Source organism: Schistocerca serialis, chromosome 5, assembly GCF_023864345.2.
Source record: "Schistocerca serialis cubense isolate TAMUIC-IGC-003099 chromosome 5, iqSchSeri2.2, whole genome shotgun sequence".
NCBI classification, from domain to species: domain Eukaryota; kingdom Metazoa; phylum Arthropoda; class Insecta; order Orthoptera; family Acrididae; genus Schistocerca; species Schistocerca serialis.
Window position 1 is genome coordinate 79,770,771 of NC_064642.1, and position 21,157 is coordinate 79,791,927.

At 37.7% G+C, this 21,157-nt stretch overlaps 1 protein-coding gene across 2 annotated transcripts in view; it reads left to right on the forward strand.

Moving 5' to 3' along the window:
* Window positions 1-21,157, forward strand: part of LOC126481081 (uncharacterized) — a 167,388-nt gene that overhangs the window by 123,434 nt on the left and 22,797 nt on the right. For both annotated transcript variants that reach the window (XM_050104572.1, XM_050104571.1), the window contains exon 7: window positions 8,255-9,433. In XM_050104572.1, coding sequence (XP_049960529.1) covers window positions 8,255-9,433 — 1,179 coding nt within the window. The remainder of the gene's footprint in view (window positions 1-8,254; window positions 9,434-21,157) is intronic.

Below are 21,157 nucleotides of genomic sequence, written 5' to 3' on the forward strand. Positions count from 1 at the left end.
ATTCTCATCTTATAGTCACGTGGAGTTTTCACTCCAAGCACTTCTTACTCCTGTGACTTCACAATATGTAATGAATGTCAAATGGAATCCATGTACTCCAGTTTCTCAGAATTTTTGTGCAACCTCAGATGAATGGCCTGCATACTTGCTAGTCCGTTCTATATAAAAATGTTAGATGTGGTGCATCATGAGATAATTAGGATGGCCTCTGCAGCTTCTAAAACCACCCCTGTTTTCAGCCACTGCATTAAGACTCATGAGACACAGCTTAACAACAAATGGCAACTCTACATATATGTCTACATCCACATCCACATACATACTCCACAAGCCATCATGCTGTGCATAGCAGAGGGTACCTTGTACCACTGCTATTCATTCCCTTTCGTGTTCCACTTGCTAATGGAGTGAGGGAAAAACAACTGTCTATATGCCTCTCTATGAGCCCTAATTTCTCTTACTTTATCTTTTCAGTCTTTATGCAATATGTACATTGGTGACAGTAGAATCATTCTGCAGTCAGTCATAAATGCCAGTTCTCTGAACTTTCTCAGTAGTGTTTTACAAAAATAATGTCTTCTCTCTGGGGATTCTCATTTGAGCTCATGGAACATTTCCATAATAGTCACATGTTGAACAAACCTATGAGAAATACATCTAGAAACAGCACTCCATAAGGCACAACTGGTTTAAAACTCCCTCTCTATGTCATTCGTAAGTGGAATGACTTTAAAAATCACTTTAGAAACCACCGAAATTGCCTTTCAGATATGAATGTAGTTTTGAAAGTGCCCTCTCAAAATTGACTGGTATATTGATACTGTATTTGACAGAGTTTCATATATCTGTACAGGGAGCATTATGAAATGAAATGTACGTAGTGTGTATGTACACTCACATTCAAGCAGAGCACAACAAAGTTTATATTAATCAGCCATCTTCCGATGGTACATAGTCTGAAACTATTCATTGTCCACACTGCAACAGATGATACCTGACAGTGTTAGCTACATAGGTAGTAAGGCTAGTTCAGAGCTCTGTACCACAAACTAGGAAAACACTCACCTATATTCTGGAAATCCTTCATTGAAAATAACCACTTATGTGGCCGTAACTAATTCGCAATTGTTCACAATTTTACAAGTTTGTTCAGAATAATTCAAACCACATTGGAATAAAATAGGAATATTACCACTTTCTGCACAACGTGATTTATATTACAGTATGGCACTGTCTAGTTGTTCATGTGGTTCCCGACACACACTGACTGCCTCTTGTTCATGCTGGTGACAATGACCACCTCTGGCGACAATGTCTCAAATCAAATTACAAGCAATGGCATGCAGCTTAAATGTTCAAATATTGTAGAAGATGAGATTACTTTATGCTTATAGCTTCTATCAATATTTTACAGAAGCATTTTGGCTGATCATTGCCTTGACTTCTTAAGGGGAGCTAAATTATTTGAAATCTGCAAATTTCAAAACAAAATGCTGTCTTCATGTAATTTTGAAGTATTCATTTTGCAGCATTTTATGCAGGCATCACAAATGTACATTTTAAAAAAATGAAAAGCCCAAAATTGTGGCTGTTCTGCTGTACATTTTCATTTATAAATTTAAAGTTGTTCTACCAATTACTAATGGAAGGCTCAGTTAGCATAACTGTATTTTAATATACACTGATGTTTCGAAGTGAAGGAACTCCCTTGGTTTTTCAGTCAATTTTATCAACTGTATATTTAGGATTTGCCCCCCAACAACTCTTATTGTGTATAGTCCAGAACTATATTTGTTCCTGAAAAGATTGATATAGATGAGTTATCATCGTAGTGAAAAATTTATCATCTAAACTGATTCTCTTAGTGTATACAAGCAATACAACACATGTAACTTGCAGAGGAAGTGACAAAAACACAAGGTATTCCTCAGCAGCTTTAACAACAGGAAAAATCTATATCACTCTTGTGGCTACAAGGCCTCTGCAGAGGTCATCATATGACACAATGTGCCAGTTCCCTAACAGGCTGCAGCATCACTTCAGAGATGGAGAGTCATTTGACAGTAGGAGGGAGACTGGCAGGCAGTAGAGGACAGAAGATAGCAGTCTGGCAATAGCATACAGATCGATCATTATGACCAGTTGAATTACTTTTTCATCTGCCTTCAAATCGGTTACTTTCCTTTTACGCACAGATCGTACTCCATGTCCTCCTGCTCCATCCATCTGTGATGTATGTGTCACTGCATATTAACAGCATTTTATATTTTGATTAGAGGGCAGAAGCAGTTTGAAGTGGGGGACCTACTTACTGTTTTAGCTGACAGGAACAAGTGTGGTAAAACTTTAAAATGTTTGTTTACTTTCTGGCTTCCAGCCCAAGCTTTTAGACTAGAAGCTTGGTGTGATGCAGGGTGGCTGGCTCATCTGCAATTTATGTGCTTAGCAAACCAAATCTTCTATTTATGTCCTTTACCTACTTGTTTTCCTTTTCATGTAGATTGGTTTTGCAATGTAGTTGCTGTAACTGGAATTACTTATCCCTTTCGACTAATGTACAGTTAACGTCAAATTGCGAAGCAAAGGATTGTTGCGGACTACATCCACTTCCTTACACTCTTCATGATGACCTTAATCTGTCCTGTGCTTTAATGCCTCTTTCTTCTCAGGGACATCTCAGTGTAGTCATTGATTAACCATCTCCAGCTGCCCAGGTGTCATATAAGAGCACTTTTCCCAACATTGTGCCATTACTTTCATCTTCCTTCCAGATCCTATTTTGTTTGAGTGATCAACTGTCTCCCGGGACAGCCTCTAGGTCTCACTTTCACATTCCTTTTCAAGTCATTTGCTCCGTGTTCTAGTTTCATCTATCCTTTGTAGTGACTGCTTTGCATCTTGACGGATATTTTCTGGTGTTATAGAACATCGACCTCAAGAACTTCACTTCTACAGCCTGGAGAGTACCACTGTGTTTGCTATTACTGATAGTTCGGTTTTCAGGGGCATAAATAGTTGCAATAAATTACTCCTGTCTTGGTTGCCAAAATTTCTTTTTCTTTTTATATTTTATGATGTGTTTTATTCTTAGGATCATAACTTCTGTGCTAGAAAATATAACATGAGAAAAGTGGAAAACAGTTTTCTGTACAGTGACACAAAATACAAAAAGTAACATAAGATGAAGTGGAGAAACAAATATCTGTACATAACGCAATGAGTTGAGATACATATCTTTTTGTGAATATATAGTATCTAGTCAGTTGTAAATGTTCTTTCTTAACAGGAGTTGTCAAACTCACTCCTGCAATTATGCATATTACCAAGTAAACATCTTTTACCATGAACTGCTGTAATAAGCACTATCTATACCAGATCACAAAATATCTGTTGCACATGAATGCTTAATTACACTTAATGTTAGCTACATAATTTGTATTGATTCATATGTACATGTCTGTCGCCATCTTTGAAAAACGTGATCCATTATTTAAGCATAGAATACAACATAACAGCTTATAAATTAATTGTAATTAAGCATTCATGTGTGTCAGATATTTTGTGATCTGGTATAAATGTTGCCTCTAAGCTGTTTACTGTGTTGTGCTGAATGTAATGAGCAGTTTTGGCCACTGACATTAAGGAAGAATGTTAACATTTGACTAGATACTATGTATCCATTAAGGTATGAACTCAACTCATTGTGTCATGTACAATTACTTCTTCACCTAGCCTTTTATTACATTTGCCGTATTGCATCATTGTACCCATAATTGTTTTCCCACATTGCTCATGCTATATTTTGTACCAAAGATCTGATGATGCTGGGGGCAAAACGCGTCATAAAGAGTAAAAAATTAAAAGGAATATTGGTAACCAAGACTAGCAATTTATTAGTGCTAAATGTGGTTGCAGATTCTCTAGACGTAAAAAATATGGCTGATAATGGTTTTTCTTGGCTCGTAAGGGGATTTGGATGTCCCACAGGAGACTTACAACTTGGTGGTAAAAATGAGCTCCTACTGAAGGTCATCTACATTTTTAGCTGCAATCCATCCTCATTGATATTCATTGCTAATTCTTATCTATCAGCTGGCATCACAACTGTGTATCATCATGAATTTTGTGATACCTTTCTTTTGGATTTCTACAAACACCATCTGTCCAAAAGGTTTTGACACTGATTTTATTCCTAGGGTATAACCCACGTCAGCACAGTAACTATAGTGGCAGTGTGAACTTATGAACTTACAACTAAGCAACAGATGTGATTTGACCAGTCATTTATGAGCAGACAGTGTTAAGTAATGGTCATGTGGCCATAGTGTCTCTGTGTTGTGTCACAAATTGTAACAGAGCATCATCTCTAAATCAAATGTTAAAGACATTCTCTGGAATGTTTTTAAGAAAAGAAAAGTGTGCGCAAAGTTTGTCTCGCACACCTAAAGTCCTGAACAATAACAATGCATGGACGCCTGCCGTGACTTGATAGAAATGCAAAATGCAGTCAGTATTTTTCAGAAAAAAGTAATCACAGGGATGAGGCAACTGTTATGAATACAATCCTACCATAAAACGTCAGAGTGCAAAAGTTCACATGAATGGTCAATGTTTTGATGACAAAACCAACATTCAAGACATTGTAACATGCAGTTTGGAGTACATCCTGAAGAAAGCCTTTTTCAACCGTTTCATTGGGATGTATGAATCTTCTATGTGCTGCATGCAATTGAGGGGAGACTATGAAGAACAACTGAAGCACTAAAACCATCATCTATTTTTTGATTAATCCAATGTCAAAAACTGGGTAGATACCTCAACATCATCATTTATGCTAGCATATCTTTGTTTTGCAAGTAGCAGAGGCTGTGTGGCATGGACTGGGCAGTTTTTTTTAGGTAGGAGGGTCTCGGCTAAACACAGAAAGAGCTTCAGTTTCAAAGGGTGCAGGTTGAGCACAGGAAGAACATAGATCCAGGAACCATTGGTATCACAGTTGTAAATTGTCATAGGTGTGTTGGGAATGTAACAGAGCTGCAAGTGCTGATATAATGCACTGATGCTCAAATCATTATAGGCACTGGAAGCTGGCTAAAGCTGGAGATAAGTTCAGCCAAATTTTTGTGAAGAACTTAACAGTGTTCAGAAAGGATAGGCTAAACGCAGTTAGCGGTGGCACATTTGTTGTCGTTGGAAGTAGTTTATTTCGTAGCAAAATTGAAATAGATAGCGCCAATGAGTTGGTATGGGCAGAAGTCATTCTTGGCAACCAGAATAAAATAATAGTTGGATCCTTTTACCGACCTCCCAACACAGATGACTTTAATTTACCCTTTATATATTGGCAAAAATACATATTTAAATCCAGAGGAATGCATAAAAAATCATCCGAAATTGTGCTAACCACAATCTCTGAAAATTATTTCGAGTAGTTAGTTCATGAGCCGACACAAATAGTAAATGGTTGTGAAAACACACTTGAGCTCTTAGCAACAAATAATCCTGAGCTAACAACAAGCATCAAAATGGATACAGGGATTAGTGAATACAAATTTGTCATAGAATGACACCCAAATCCTCCAAAAATAAACAAAAATATACTTTGAATTAATAGAGGGAAACATTCCACATGGGAAAAATATACCTAAAAACAAAGATGATGTGACTTACCAAACGAAAGCGCTGGCACGTCGATAGACACACAAACAAACACAAACATACACACAAAATTCAAGCTTTCGCAACAAACTGTTGCCTCATCAGGAAAGAGGGAAGGAGAGGGAAAGACGAAAGGATGTGGGTTTTAAGGGAGAGGGTAAGGAGTCATTCCAATCCCGGGAGCGGAAAGACTTACCTTAGGGGGGAAAAAGGACAGGTATACACTCCCACACACACTCATATGAGTGTGGAATGACTCCTTACCCTCTCCCTTAAAACCCACATCCTTTCGTCTTTCCCTCTCCTTCCCTCTTTCCTGATGAGGCAACAGTTTGTTGCAAAAGCTTGAATTTTGTGTGTATGTTTGTGTTTGTTTGTGTGTCTATCGACGTGCCAGTGCTTTCGTTTGGTAAGTCACATCATCTTTGTTTTTAGGTATACAAAAATATACTTTTTCAGAAAAGCAGATAGAAATTCATCAGAGAAATAGTATCTAAAGCAATTGAGAGATTTGTACCAAATAAATTAACAAATGATGGATCTGATCCCCATTGGGACACAAAACGGGTCAGAACAGTGTTGCAGAGACAATGAAAAAAGCACGCCAAATTTAAACAAATGCAAAATCTCCAAGATTGGCAATTATTTACAGAAGCTTGAAATTCAGTGCGGACTTCAATGCATGTTATAATAGTTTACATAGTGAAACTTTGTCTCAAAACCTGGCAGAAAATCTAGACAAATTCTGGTCATATGTAAAGTATGCTAGCGGCAAAACACAATCAAAGAAATACTATCGGCAGCAATGCTGTCTGTCAAAGCAGAGTTACTGAATACACCCTTCCAAGTTGCTTCATCAAAGAAGACAAAGTAAATATTTCAGAATTTGAATCAAGAACTATTGCCAACATGAGTGACTTAGAAAGAGATAGCCTCGGAGTAGTGAAGCCACTTAAATCACTTAATAAAAGCAAGTCTTTGGGTCCAGAATGTATACCAGTTAGGTATGCTGATGCAATAGCTCCACACTTAATAATCATATACAATCACTCACTCGACGAAAGGTCAGTACCCAAAGACTGGAAAGTTGTGTGTCACATCAATATTCAAGAAAGGTAGTAAGAGCAATCCACTAAATTACATGCCCATATCATTGGCGTTGATATGCAGCAGGATTTTGGAATATGTATTGTGTCCAAACATTATGAATTTCTTCAAAGAGAATGGTCTATTGACACACAGTCAATATGGATTTAGAAAACGTCATTCTTGTGGTGCACAATTAGCTCTTTAAAGTCATGAAGTATTGTGTGATATTGGCAAGGGGTTTCAAATTGATTCTGTATTTCTCGAGTTCCAGAAAGTTTTTGACACTATACAATACAAGCAGATTGTAGTGAAATTGTGTGTTTATGGAATGTCATCTCGGTTATGTGACTGGAATCATGATTTGCTGTCAGAGAGGTCACAGTTCGTAGTAGCTGACAGAAAGTCCTAGAGTAAAACAGAAGTTATTTCTGGTGTTCCCCATGGTAGTATTATAGGCCATCTGCTGTTTCGTATCTATATAAGCAATTTAGGAGACAATCTGTCCAGATGTCTTGGGTTGTTTGCAGTGCTGTCGTTCATCGTCTAGTAAACTCATCAGAAGATCAAATCAAATTGCAAAAGATTTTGAAAAGATATGTGTATGGTGCAAAAATTGGCAATCGACCCCAAATAATGAAAAGTGTAAGGTCATCCAGATGAGTGCTAAAAGGAATCCATTAATCTTTGGTTACACAATAAATCAGTCAAATCTAAAGGCCATAAATTCAACTAAATAGCTAGAATCATGAACAACTTAAATTGGAAAGAACACACAGAAAATGTGTGGATGGCAAATCAAAGACTGTATTTTATTGGTAGAACATGTAGAAAATGTAACAGATCTACTGCAGAGACAGACATTATGCTTGTCCATCCTCTTTTAGAGCACTGCTGCACGGTCTGGGATCCATACCAGGTAGGATTAACAGAATACATTGAGAAAGTTCAACAAGGAGCAGCACGTTTTGTATTATCGTGAAAAGGGGAGATAGTGTCACAGGCATGATAAAGGATTTGGGGTAGACATCATTAAAACACAGGTGTTTCTCACTGCGGCAGAATCTTCTCACAAAATTGTCATCGTCAACTTTCTCCTCTGAATGCGAAAATATTTTGTTGATGCTGACCTACATAGGGAGAAATGATCATCATAATAAAATAAGGGAAATCAGAGGTTGCACGGAAAGATATATGTGTTTGTTTTTTGTGCGCTCTATTCGAGATTGGAATAATGGGGAATTATTGTGAACATAGTTCAATGAACCCTCCGCCAGGCACTTAAATGTTTTGCAGAGTATCGATGCAGATGTGTCTTTATTCAGTGACTACAACTAAAGATTGTAATTCTGAGCTCCTGTACACTTAATGACCAGTACTTTCATTAGCATACATTTAATGTGAGCAAGCACATCCATTCTACCAAGTTACCTTTAGAAACAACAAACTGATGACTCTATTTTCATAGTCTCTACTAATATTTGATAAATTATGCTTTATTCTGTTTCAGAATCAAGCTATGATTGTTGGTTATAACAAAGAACAAGATGCCTCAGGAGTAGCAGCAGCCAGCATGAAAACAGAAATTATAAATAACAGTGGGGCAACTAGTCCCACAATAAAGTTACATCATGATTTAGAATATGAACCCAAAGAGATTGGGAGCTCTGTTAATGCTAGGAAAAACTCCTCCTTTCCAATTATAGATGCAGGAACACACTGCCAAAATGAAACCATATTAACATATGACAGATATGTTAAACATCCATCTTCAACTAACAAACTGGCTGCAGCTCATCTGCAGGTTGTCACTACTCACTGGAAATTTGGTAACATCAAAGTTTCTACGAACAGAAACTTAGACACATTTGATATAAGTAAAGCTGCAATCCACAGGCAGTGTTCAGCTTGTAATATCCATGCACATAAGGTGCCTGTAGACTACAAGGAAAAAAATGCTGTGGCAAAACCTCAGGCATGTGAGTTACCATTGACAGTTAGCTCTTACAGTGCACTCACTCATGATACTTGCACCGTAAGACAGAATTACAAGTTGCCTGATAAAATGAGTGTGTGTAGTAAAGTAACTGCAAATGTTGCGATCAAACGTAAAAGGCGGCACAATCAAAATGAAAGCGAAATTTGTGAGTTACCAAAGAAGAGAAGAGTGACAAGTGCAGGTATAGCCCCAGTAATTTTGGGACCTCCAAGTTTCCAAGAATTCAGCCCTTATCATGAAGGTGTGATGTCAGTATTCAATGCCTTGAAAACATTTCAAAATATTCTTGGTGGAGCTGAAGGCAGAAACAAAGTAGAATCAAATCTTACAGATCTTGGTGAAAATTTGGAGAATTGGCTTACGTATCAAAGTAGTCTTTCAAGATTAAGGGCTGTGCCTGGGGTTAATAGTGACAAAAAATTGAGAGAGATACGTAGATATATAATACGATATTTAAGAAACAGAAATGCAAATATGGCATTTTCCCAACAAAATGAAAAACTTTCATGTTCTTCTCCGGATTTGCGGATTTGTGATACACATTCTGACCGTCACACTAAAAGAGCCCTTATTATGAGGTCTGAAGAAAATGAAATTATAATGCAAGATTTATCCAAAGAATCTTGGCGGAGCACTCTTGGTAAAATTGGAGGAAGATGCTACAAAAATTCATCAGCAGTACAAATGAAGGTATAAAACATAAAGCTTTATCCTACATGTAACATTAACATACAGGGGCAAGAAAAAACCTTCTCAACCTGGCAGAGAAATAATTCTTTTTTAGGTAAAAGATATTCTTGTTTTTCGACATAATCCATTTTAGCTCAGTGCTCTTTATCCCGTATGTTTCCAGTAAATAGATATCTTTGACTTGTGATTCTACAAGGTCTTCAAAATACCCATCTACCCAACATTCCTTTTTGGGACAGCATGATGAACTAACATATGCAGCTTTGGTTGGGTTTTTGTTTCTGATCTTGAACAGTAACAAATAAGGGCAAAAGATTAGTTGGATTCTTCGTAAAATGACCTGTACATTTTTGAGAGACTTTTGGCATTCGCAGAAGCACTTAGCAGCACTCCTCTTCCATAAAGTTTTCTCATACTTAATTATTAATGTAAAAGATACCAGATTCTTTCTTCTTATGCCTGTGAGATCAGTGATTTTCTAAAACTCTAATAATTGATCTTCTATACCATATTGTGCACTCTTGTGATAGTTTCATTTGTGACTGCTGTTATAGCACATCCCTGTGGATCATCAAGACAAATATGTACACATTTTAATTAAGTAAACCTTTTTAAACTTTAGCCAACTTTGGATGAATATCCATTGGCAACAAATTTTCAGAAACAAGGACTTTTATGTAAGAGCATGATATTCCAGTTAATCCATTTGAACAAATAAAACACACAACACAACTGCATTAAAAAGCCTTAAAAACAATACTATTCCACTGATATGTGTGAATTTCAAAAAGTTTACAAAAATAATATTTCATTGTTATCAACATCCAGGGTGTGAAATCATTCTTCTTGCCCCTGTAGATATTTGTGGTACATCTGTGCTAGGCAATTAGATTAAAGGTAAGTTGTAGTGTGATTAAATCATCTGCAAATTATTCAGTTTTTTCAATATTTTAAGGTATACACGTTCTGGAAACAAAAACCAATATAATGAAACTATTTGTTGTGGTATGTATTAAACTATGGTTCTTGTAATCATGTAAATAGAAAAAACAAGGAGCACAGTATTAGATTAGATTAGATTAGATTTACTTTCATTCCAATTGATCCGTAGTGAGGAGGTCCTCCAGGATGTGGAACATGTCAGAAAAACAACAATACATGACAAATATTTAAACTAAAACAAATAAGCTAATGTACCATTCCACAGGTCCCAAGTGGAATGATCGTCATTTTTTAATGAACACTAAGAGTCATTTTACAAATACTATTGCACTGAATTTAAAATAAAAAAGTTTTATATTTATTTATAAGGTAAGAAACATGTAATACAACTCCTGTAATACTTATTTACAATGAACACATTACTGCACTGAAATGGTGCAGAAGTTAGATTATACTTACACACACACACACACACACACACACACACACACACACACACACACACACACAAATTTTCAGTGAACACATTACTGCACTGAAATTGTGCAGAAGTTATGTTGTACTTATATACAAATCAGTTGGTTTTCCTCAGAAATTCATCAATGGAGTAGAAGGAGTTGGCCACCAATAAATCCTTTAGGCTTCTCTTAAACTGAATTTCATTGGTTGTTAAGCTTTTTATGGCTGCTGGCAAGTTATTGAAAATGTGTGTTCCTGAATAATGCACACCTTTTTGTACAAGACTAAGTGACTTTAAATCCTTGTGAAGATTATTCTTATTTCTAGTATTGATTCCATGAATTGAGCTGTTGGTTTGAAAAAGTGATATATTTTTAATGACAAATTTCATTAAGGAATAAATATATTGGGAAGCTGTAGTTAGTATCCCTAGTTCCCTAAACAGGCTTCTGCAGGATGTTCTTGAGTTCACACCACATATAATTCTTACTGCACGTTTTTGTGCCCGGAAAACTTTAGCTTGGCTTGATGAATTACCCCAGAAAATAATCCCATATGACATTATGGAATGAAAGTAAGCATAGTATGCCAGCTTTTTCATTTTTATATCCCCTATGTCTGACAAAATTCGCATTGCAAACAGAGATTTGTTAAGACGCTTCAGCAGTTCTGTGGTGTGCTCCTCCCAGTTGAATTTATTATCAAGCTGTAATCCCAAGAATTTAACACCGTCCACTTCTTCTATCTTCTTGTCATCATATGTTAGACATATACTCTTGGGACACCCCTTACAAGTTCTGAACTGCATGTAGTGTGTTTTTTCAAAGTTTAGTGACAAAGAATTGGCTAGGAACCAGTGATTAATGTCTACAAATATTTTATTGGCTGATCTTTCTAAGACTACACTTGATTTGCTATTTATTGCAATGTTTGTATCATCAGCAAACAAAACAAACTTGGCATCTGGTAATGTTACTGATGAAAGGTCATTGATATACACAAGAAAAAGTAAGGGCCCCAAAATGGAACCTTGTGGGACCCCACATGTAATTAGTTCCCAGTTGGATGATGCCTGATAGCTTGATACATGTCTCTTTCCTAATAACACCCTTTGTTTCCTGCCAGAGATATAAGATTTGAACCATTTTGCAGCATTTCCTGTTACACTATAATATTCTAGTTTACTTAAAAGGATATTGTGATTTACACAGTCAAATGCCTTTGACAGATCACAAAATATACCAGTTGCCTGCAATTTTTTGTCTAATGAATTAAGTACATTTTCACTGTAAGTGTAGATAGCCTTCTCAATATCAGAACCTTTTAGAAATCCAAACTGTGACTTTGACAGTATGTTATTTGAGATAAGATGGTTATAAAGACGACTGTACATTACTTTTTCGAAAATTTTTGAGAATGCTGGCAACAGTGAAATTGGACGGAAATTTGATGCTATTTCTTTATCTCCCTTCTTAAACAGTGGCTTAACTTCAGCATATTTCAGCCATTCGGGAAATATTCCACTGATAAACGACTGGTTACACAGATAGCTTAATATGTTACTTAGCTCAGAATCACATTCTTTAATTAACTTTGTTGATATTTCATCATACCCACTAGATGTTTTTGATTTTAAAGATTTTATGATGGACATTATTTCTGTTGGGGTAGTGAGGGTCAAATTCATATTATGGAAGTTACTTGAAATGTCTGGTCTAAGGTAATCCATAGCAGCATCTACCGAACCTGACAACCCCATCTTCTCAGTAACAGTTATAAAATGTTTGTTAAAAAGTTCTGCAACACTATACACATCTGTCACCAATGCATCATTTACTCTTAATGCTATTTGTTCCTCTTCATGTCTGGTTCTACCGGTCTCCTCCTTCACTATATCCCATATTGTCTTTATTTTGTTATCTGATATGACTATCTTTTCCTTGTAATATATTTGCTTTGACATCCGTATTACAGTCTTTAATATTTTGCAGTATTTCTTATAATGTGCTATAGCATCAACATTGGAAATGTTTCGGATTGACAGATACAGTTTTCTTTTTGTTTTACAAGATACCCCTATTCCTCGAGTGATCCATGGCTTCTTTGTAGATTTTGCTCTAACCTTGGTAAGTTTTGGGGGAAAGCAGTGTTCAAATAAGGTAAGCACTTTATTAGCAAAAATGTTATATTTTTCATTCATGCCATGAGCACTGTAAACATCAGTCCAGTGAATGTCTCTGAGGAGTGTCCTAAAATAATCAATTTTTGGCTTACTGATTACCCTCTTGAGCTCAGATTTAACAGATTTTATATCCTGTTCAGTATTAACATTTAACAGAAGGAACTGCATGTCATGGTCTGAGAGGCCATTGACTATTGGTTTTGTAATATAATTTTGTTCATTTGACTTTTCTATAAAGATATTATCAATGGCTGTTTGTGAGCAAGTGGTTATCCTAGTGGGGAACTTTACTGTGGGAATTAAGTTGAATGATAGTGTTACTAACTCAAATAGGTTCTTATTGGGAGAGTCTTTAAGGAAATCTACATTGAAATCACCAGCAACCACTATTTCTTTGTTTTTGGTTGTTAAATGGGCCAGTACAGCTTCAAGGTGGTTTACAAACAGATTAAAGTTACCTGCAGGTGCTCGATATACACTTAATATTATGAAAGATTTTTTGTGAAAATCTAATTCTGTTGCACATGCTTCCATATGCTGTTCTAGGCAAAATTTATGAATGTCTATGTTCTTAAATTTAGTTGCCACAATTTGTGGGAAAAACACAGTAATGGTTTTGTGAACAATGATGGACAGAATAGTGCTTACTCTACATGTACTGGAATTATTGCCTTGGAAAATGCATTGTTCACAGCTTCACCCTAATGTTATTGAAATGATGTGTTTTGATCCGACATACATGTGTTAGTGATGACTGCTACCCATACCATTGGTTAATTCACATAGGCCTATGTTATTAATTTAGAGGCTGAGGAAAGGCTTTTATATATATATAAACAAAGATGATGTGACTTACCATACGAAAGCACTGGCAGGTCGATAGAAACACAAACATACACACAAAATTCAAGCTTTCGCAACAAACTGTTGCCTCATCAGGAAAGAGGGAAGGAGAGGGAAAGACGAAAGGATGTGGGTTTTAAGGGAGAGGGTAAGGAGTCATTCCAATCCCGGGAGCGGAAAGACTTACCTTAGGGGGAAAAAAGGACAGGTATACACTCGCACACACACTCATATCCATCCGCACATACACAGACACAAGCAAACATTTTCTCTGCTTGTGTCTGTGTATGTGCGGATGGATATGAGTGTGTGTGCGAGTGTATACCTGTCCTTTTTTCCCCCTAAGGTAACTCTTTCCGCTCCCGGGATTGGAATGACTCCTTACCCTCTCCCTTAAAACCCACATCCTTTCGTTTTTCCCTCTCCTTCCCTCTTTCCTGATGAGGCAACAGTTTGTTGCGAGAGCTTGAATTTTGTGTGTATGTTTGTGTTTGTGTGTCTATCGATGTGCCAGCGCTTTCGTTTGGTAAGTCACATAATCTTTGTTTTTAGGTGTATATATATTTTCTTCATTTACTTGCTACTTATATATATATATATATATATATATATATATATATATATATATATATATATATATATAAGTAGCAAGTAAATGAAGAAAATATATCAAAAATATAACAAGACAAATGTCATAGAAAACATACAGTGATAGAGATAAAATCCCTCCAGAGTTGGGGGACACAGAGAAGAGTGGATTGCATGGGGAAAAAAATGTGCTATTGACAATTTTGCATCACAACTTTTGTAAAATGTCACCTGCTGTAACTATTGCACTTCACTGCAAAGCTATAGTTAGGGAATATTTGTGTGAATTCAAAGTTGGGAGATAAATGAAGCACATCTTAGAAGTGAAGGCCAAATGAATAAAAAGTACGTAATCATTGAATTGGATAGACAGAAAATCTACTCACCAAGCGGCTGCAGAACACACACATAAAAGACTGTTGTGACTGGCAAGCTTTCGGAGCCAGTGGCTATTTCTTCAGGCAGAAAGGTTGAAGGGAAAGGAAGAAGGGTGAAGGAAAAGGACTGGAGAGGTCTAGGAAAGGGGTAGATTTTGGGAAAGTCACCCAGAACTGCGGGTCAAGGGAGACTTACTGTACAGTATGAGAAGGAATGTCTGATTGTTGGGGACTGCATTGGACAAGATTTGAAAACCTGAGAGCTTAAAAAAAGTTGGAAGATAGGGTAATAGCAAGACAGAGATTACTACTGAAACATCTTGCACAAGTTAATAAGAGTGGGAATCTAGGCGCATTTTACATAACAGAGGTGGGAGGGGGCCGGTGAAAATTAGATGGTAAAGACAATTAAATATGTAGAAAACTAAAACAGAGTGAAGCAAAGAGTAGTTACAGTGAAGAAAAGATGAGACTTAAGAAATTAATGTAAATTTAGGCCAGGTGGGGGGTGAGAACCAAGGACACATTGTAGTGCTAGTTCCCACCTACAGAGTTCTGAGAAACTGGTGTCCAGGGGAAAAATCCAGGTGGTGTGTGTGATAAAACAGGCGCCGAGGTCACAAATGCCATGTTGTAGGGCACACTCTGCAACAAGATATTGCAAGTTGCCGGTATACACCCTCTGCCTCTGCTCATTCACCTTTGGTGGTAGTCGTGCTGATGTAGAAGGCTGAACAATGTTTAGAGAATAGCTGGTATATGACGTGTTATTTTGCAGATGGCTATACCTTTGATAGTATATGTTTTGACAGTTACAAGGCTATTATAGGTGGTAGGAGGATGTATAGAGCAAGTCTTGCAGTGGGCATGATCACAGGGATAGGAGCCATAGGGTACGCAGATGGGTGCAGAAGGAGAATAGGGTCTGACAAGAATATTGCGGTGATTGGGAAGGTGATGGATAGCTATTCTAGGTGTGGTGGGCAAAATTTCAGACAGAACGGATCTCATTTCAGGGTATTTAGGAAGTCATGGCCCTGTCGAAGTAGTTGATTGACACACTCCAGACCAGGATAATACTGAGTCACCACCTGGTGTGCTCCAAAGCTGGAGGGATTAGCAGTACCAGGGTTGGATGTGATGGCCCAGGAAATCTGCTTTTTAATTAGGCTGATGGGGTAATTATGAGCAGTGAAGGCTGAAGTGAGAGTAGTGGTGTATTGGCTGAAGTGAGTGTGGTGGTGTATTGCTGCAAAGAGTCTGCATCCAAGCAAATGCATTTGCCTCAGATACCAAGGCTGTACGGGAGGGAACGTTTGACATGGAAAAGATGGCAACTATCAAAATGTAAGTACTGTGGTTTGTTGGTAGGTTTAATGTGGACGGAAGTGTGTAGCTGGCCTTCGGTGAGGACAAGATCAACATCAAGGAAAGTGGTATGGGATTCAGAATAGGACCCTGTGAAATTTAATTTTGGTAAGGTATTCAAAGATTCCAAGAATTTTAGCAGCTCAGCCTCACCAAGAGTCCATATGGTAAAGATGTCATCAATGTACCAAAATCAAACCAGAGCCTGAAGATGTATGGATCCCAGGAAAGCCCCCTCCACGCCACCCTTGGAAAGTTTGCCAGCGACACATGAAAAGTTTGGCGTAGGAAGGAGCCGTCCTGGTTCCCATGGCTGTACCCCTGATCTGTTTGTATGTCTGCCCCTCAAAGGTGAAGTAGTTGTTAGCAAATGTAAAGTTAATTAAGGTGAGTAGGAAGGATATCATAGATTTGGAGTCAGGTATGTGCTGACTGAGGAAATGTTCAGCAGCAGACCGACCATGTACGTGGGGGATGTTGGTATAGAAGGAGGTGGCATCACTGGTGACAAGCAAGGTGTGTGATGGAAGTGGGATGGGCACAGATTTCAGACGATATCTAGGAAATGAAATTTCCTGGCAGATTAAAACTGTGTGCCAGACTGAGACTCGAACTCGGGACCTTTGCCTTTCGCAGGTAAGTGCTCTACCATCTGAGCTACCCAAGCACGACTCACGACCTGTCCTCACAGCTTCAGTTGTGCCAATACCTCATCTCCTACCTTCCAAACTTCACAGATGCTCTTCTGCAAACCTGTGGCTAAGCTATGTCTCCGCAATATGCTTTCTTCCAGGAGTGCTAGTTCTGCAAGGTTCACAGAAGAGCTTCTGTGAAGTTTGGAAGGTAGGAGATGAGCTACTGACAGAACTGAAGCTGTGAGGACAGGTCGGATGAGATCACTTGCCTGCAAAAGGCAAAGGTTCAAAGTTCGAGTCTCGGTCCAGCACATAGTTTTAATCTGCCAGGAAGTTTCATATCAGCGCACACTCCACTGCAGAGTGAAAATCTCATTCTGGATCTAGGAAATGGTTGCTATCTTTGATGTAGGAGGGGAGTCTTTGTACTATGGGTTCCAGGTGTTGATCAACTAAGGCAGATATACGTTCGGTGGGTGCTTTGAAGCCAGCAACTATAGGACAGCCAGGATGATGGGGTTTGTGGGTCTTAGGAAGAAGGTAAAAGATGGGGTGCATGGTTTGAGTGGAGTGAGAAGTTCTATGGATTGAGGTGTTAGACCTTGTGAGGGGCCTTAAAACATATCCTTAGCCCAGACATAATGAGGTGCCTTGAAAGTAATGACCTTCTCCCTACCAGTCAGCATGCACCAGTAACACTGGTCATGCGTAACCAAACTCTTACTTTTCTCACATTACATCCTGAAACCATGGAACAAGGCAGCCAGTAGATACAGAATTTCTTGACTTACAAAAAGCATTTCACTCGGTATCACATCAAAGCATATTAACAAAATTACAGCCATAAGTAATATCAAATAAAATTTGTAACTGTATTGAGGATTTCTTCGTACGGAGGACACAGCATGGATGGAGAGTTCAGATGTAAAAGTAGCTTCACCCGTGTTCCAGGGAAGCATACTGGGCCCTAGTAGTTCATGTAGCCTCAGACTCTTAGGAACAGGTGGCAGACTTCAGTTCATTGGGTAAGTGCAATCAGTCTACAAAGGAGATTGCTTATAAAACACTCATGTGACAAAGAAGGGCAGCATGAATGATTATAGGTTTGTTCGATCCAGGGGTAGCACCACGGAGATGCTGAAAGACTTGAATCAACATATGATTGAAAATAGATGCGCTAATTACTTTGTGACAGCCTACTTACAAAGTTTCAAGAACCACCATTAACTGAAGAATTTAGGATTATATTACAATCCTTTGTGTACTGCTCCCATATGAACCGAGATGAAAATTTACTCATTATAGCACGTACAGATGGATTTAAGCTGTCTTTCTTACATACACCGTACTTGATTCTATGGAGAAGAAATTTTAATATGTGGTGCAATTGGAAGTACCCTCTGCCATGCAATTCACAGTGGTTTGCAGACTGCAGATATAACTAAATACCTGACATTTTTGGATTTTGAGTGATCAGTGAATTCAATGCAAGGACGCTTCCTATAATTTGTGAAGTTTGTTATTGGCTTGATCGCATATAGGTACACTGGATTATAAGCTTCAACAGGACTAAGTTGCCATCTTTGGATCAACAGCATACAGATTATGAAATCATACTATGCAATAAACTGCACATTTGTTTTATTACCATCGCAGTGGACTTATGACAAAACTGAGCTTCCTTGAGGTCAGCGTCTATTTTTTTATTTATTTATTTTTCAACAATATTTTGCAAACATGTATAACACAGTTATATTTTTTAATGTTCTACTCTCTTTATTATGAGTCCATTATGATGGTAGAAAACAAATGTGCAGTTTATCACACAACATGATTTCGTAGCCTGTTCACTGTGGATCTCAAGACAAAGGCTTAGTCCCGTTGAAACTAGTAATCCAGCGTACCTACATGCGATTAAGGCAATTAAAAAACTTCAAGTCTGAAGCTTTCTTAACATGAATGTAAATGTCAAACCAGGCACTTGTTGAGAGAGAGCTCTGAAACCAAGCAAAAATATAGCAACTTTATTGGTTATGTTCAGAATCACATACATATCATTCTCTGCCACATTTCATAAAATTTACTTGTCTCCCATTGCAATTTACATTACTTTGTCTGAAATTTTATTCTCTGGTCTACTATTTTCTTTTCTTTTGCCACTATTCATATTGTTTCATCTCTTGAAAGTATTCTGAAGTATTATTTTACATTTTCTAAAATTCTACAGTTTATTATAAATTCTTCCAAAGAAGATAGTTGTTGACAGGTGCGTATATTACCCAACTATCAGTCTGATAACTCATGGTTGCAAAATAATGCTGACAAAAAAATGTAAAAAAAAAGACCTATAGCAGCTCACCTCAGGGAAGCTCAGTTGTGGTTCTGAAGCAACGGCAAACCTTTGTTTTCAGCATTTGTGGCTTTAGAGAAGGCATTTGACAACGTTATTTTGAGCATAATACTACAATCTTTGAAATTCTGAAGCAAATGGTTATTCACAATTTGTGCAGAAACTAGACTGCAGTTGTAAGAGTTGAAGTACATGAAAGGGAAGAAGAGAACAGAAGCTTTTAAAATATGGTGCTATAGGTGAATGTTGAAGATTAGATAGGTAAATCAGATAATGGGTGAGGTGGTACTGAATCAAATTGGGGAAAGAAGAAATATAGGGTACAACTTCATTAAAGGTGGAGTTTGGTTGATAAAACACATTCTGAAGCATCACAGAATCATCAGTTTGGTAATGGAAGGAAAGTTTGGGGATGAAAATTGTAGAGGAAGACCAAGACTTGACAACAGTAAGCAGGTTCAAATGGATGTAGGTTGCAGTAGTTATGCAGAGCTGAAGAGGCCGCACAGGATACACTATAATGTGGACAGCTGCACTAAACTAGTATTTGGACTAAAGATCACAATAACAAACAGTTGTGTTTTAGAATAAATCCTTATAAGTGTGATTAAAGCTTGCACACTAAGGGTTCTGTACAAACTTAATTATGTGTGCAGATAGTTCATCCATCCCAGGAAACAAGAATCTCTTCAAAAGGCTGCCAGTTTAGTTCCTTCAGCATCTGTGTGACACTCTCCCATGGATCAATCAAGCTTGTGAACATTTGTGTTGCCCTTCTCCATATACGTTCAATATCCCCTGTCAGCCCTATTTGGTATGGATCCCACACAATTGAACAATATTCTACAATCAGTCACACAAGTGATTTCTAAGCAATCTGCTTCGCAGACCAACTGCACTTGCCCAGTATTCTACCAATAAACTGAAGTCTACCACCTGCTTTACCCACAACTGGGCCTTTATGATCCTTCCATTTCATATCCCTATAAAGTGTTATACCCACTTATTTGTAAGAGTTGGTTGATTCCAGCAGTAACTCACTGATATTGTAGTCACAGGATACTACATTTGTTCATTTTGTGAAGTGTATGATTTTACATTTCTGAACATTTAAAGCAAGTTGTCAATCTTGGCACCACTTTGTAATCTACCAAGCTCTGACTGAATATTATGCAGTTTCTTACAGACAGTACTTCATAGTAGATAACTACGTGATCCGCAAAAAGTCTGAGGTTACTATTAATATTTTCTGCATGGTCATTAATATATAACAGGAACAGCAAGGCTCCCAACACACATTCGTAGAACACATCTGAAGATATTTCTACATCTGACAATGACTCTCCATCCAAGATAACATGCTCCATCCTCCCTATCAAAAAGTCCTCAATCCAGTCACAAATTTCACTTGGTACTCCATATGATAATACTTTTGACAATATGTGTAGGTGTGGTACTGAGTCAAATGCTTTTCAGAAATCAAGAAATCCTGCACCTACCTGACTGCCTTGATCCAAACCTTTCTGTATGTCATGTGAAATAAATGAGAATAGGATTTCACATGATTGATGTTATCGGAATCCACAGGTTGGCACTGAGGAGGTCATTCTGTTCAAGATACCTCATTCTCTAGTGACCTCAATGTTGACAGGATGTTAAACCCAATCTTCCTTCCCTCTCAAGGTACATCATTATGTTGAGCTCAGAATAAGTACTAAGACTCCACAACACACTGATGTCAAGGATACTGGATGGTCATTTTGAGGGTCATTTCTACTACCCACTACCCTTCTTGTAGATGGGTGTGACCTGTGCTTTTTTCTAAGGACTGGGCACAGTTTCTTGTTCACAGAATCTACGCTAGATTACAGTTAGAAAAGTTGGTAACTCAGCTGGAAATTCGGTAGAGAATATGATAGGGATTCCATTGCACCCTGAAGCTTTGTCAATTTTAACGATTTCAGCTGTTTCTCAAAACCA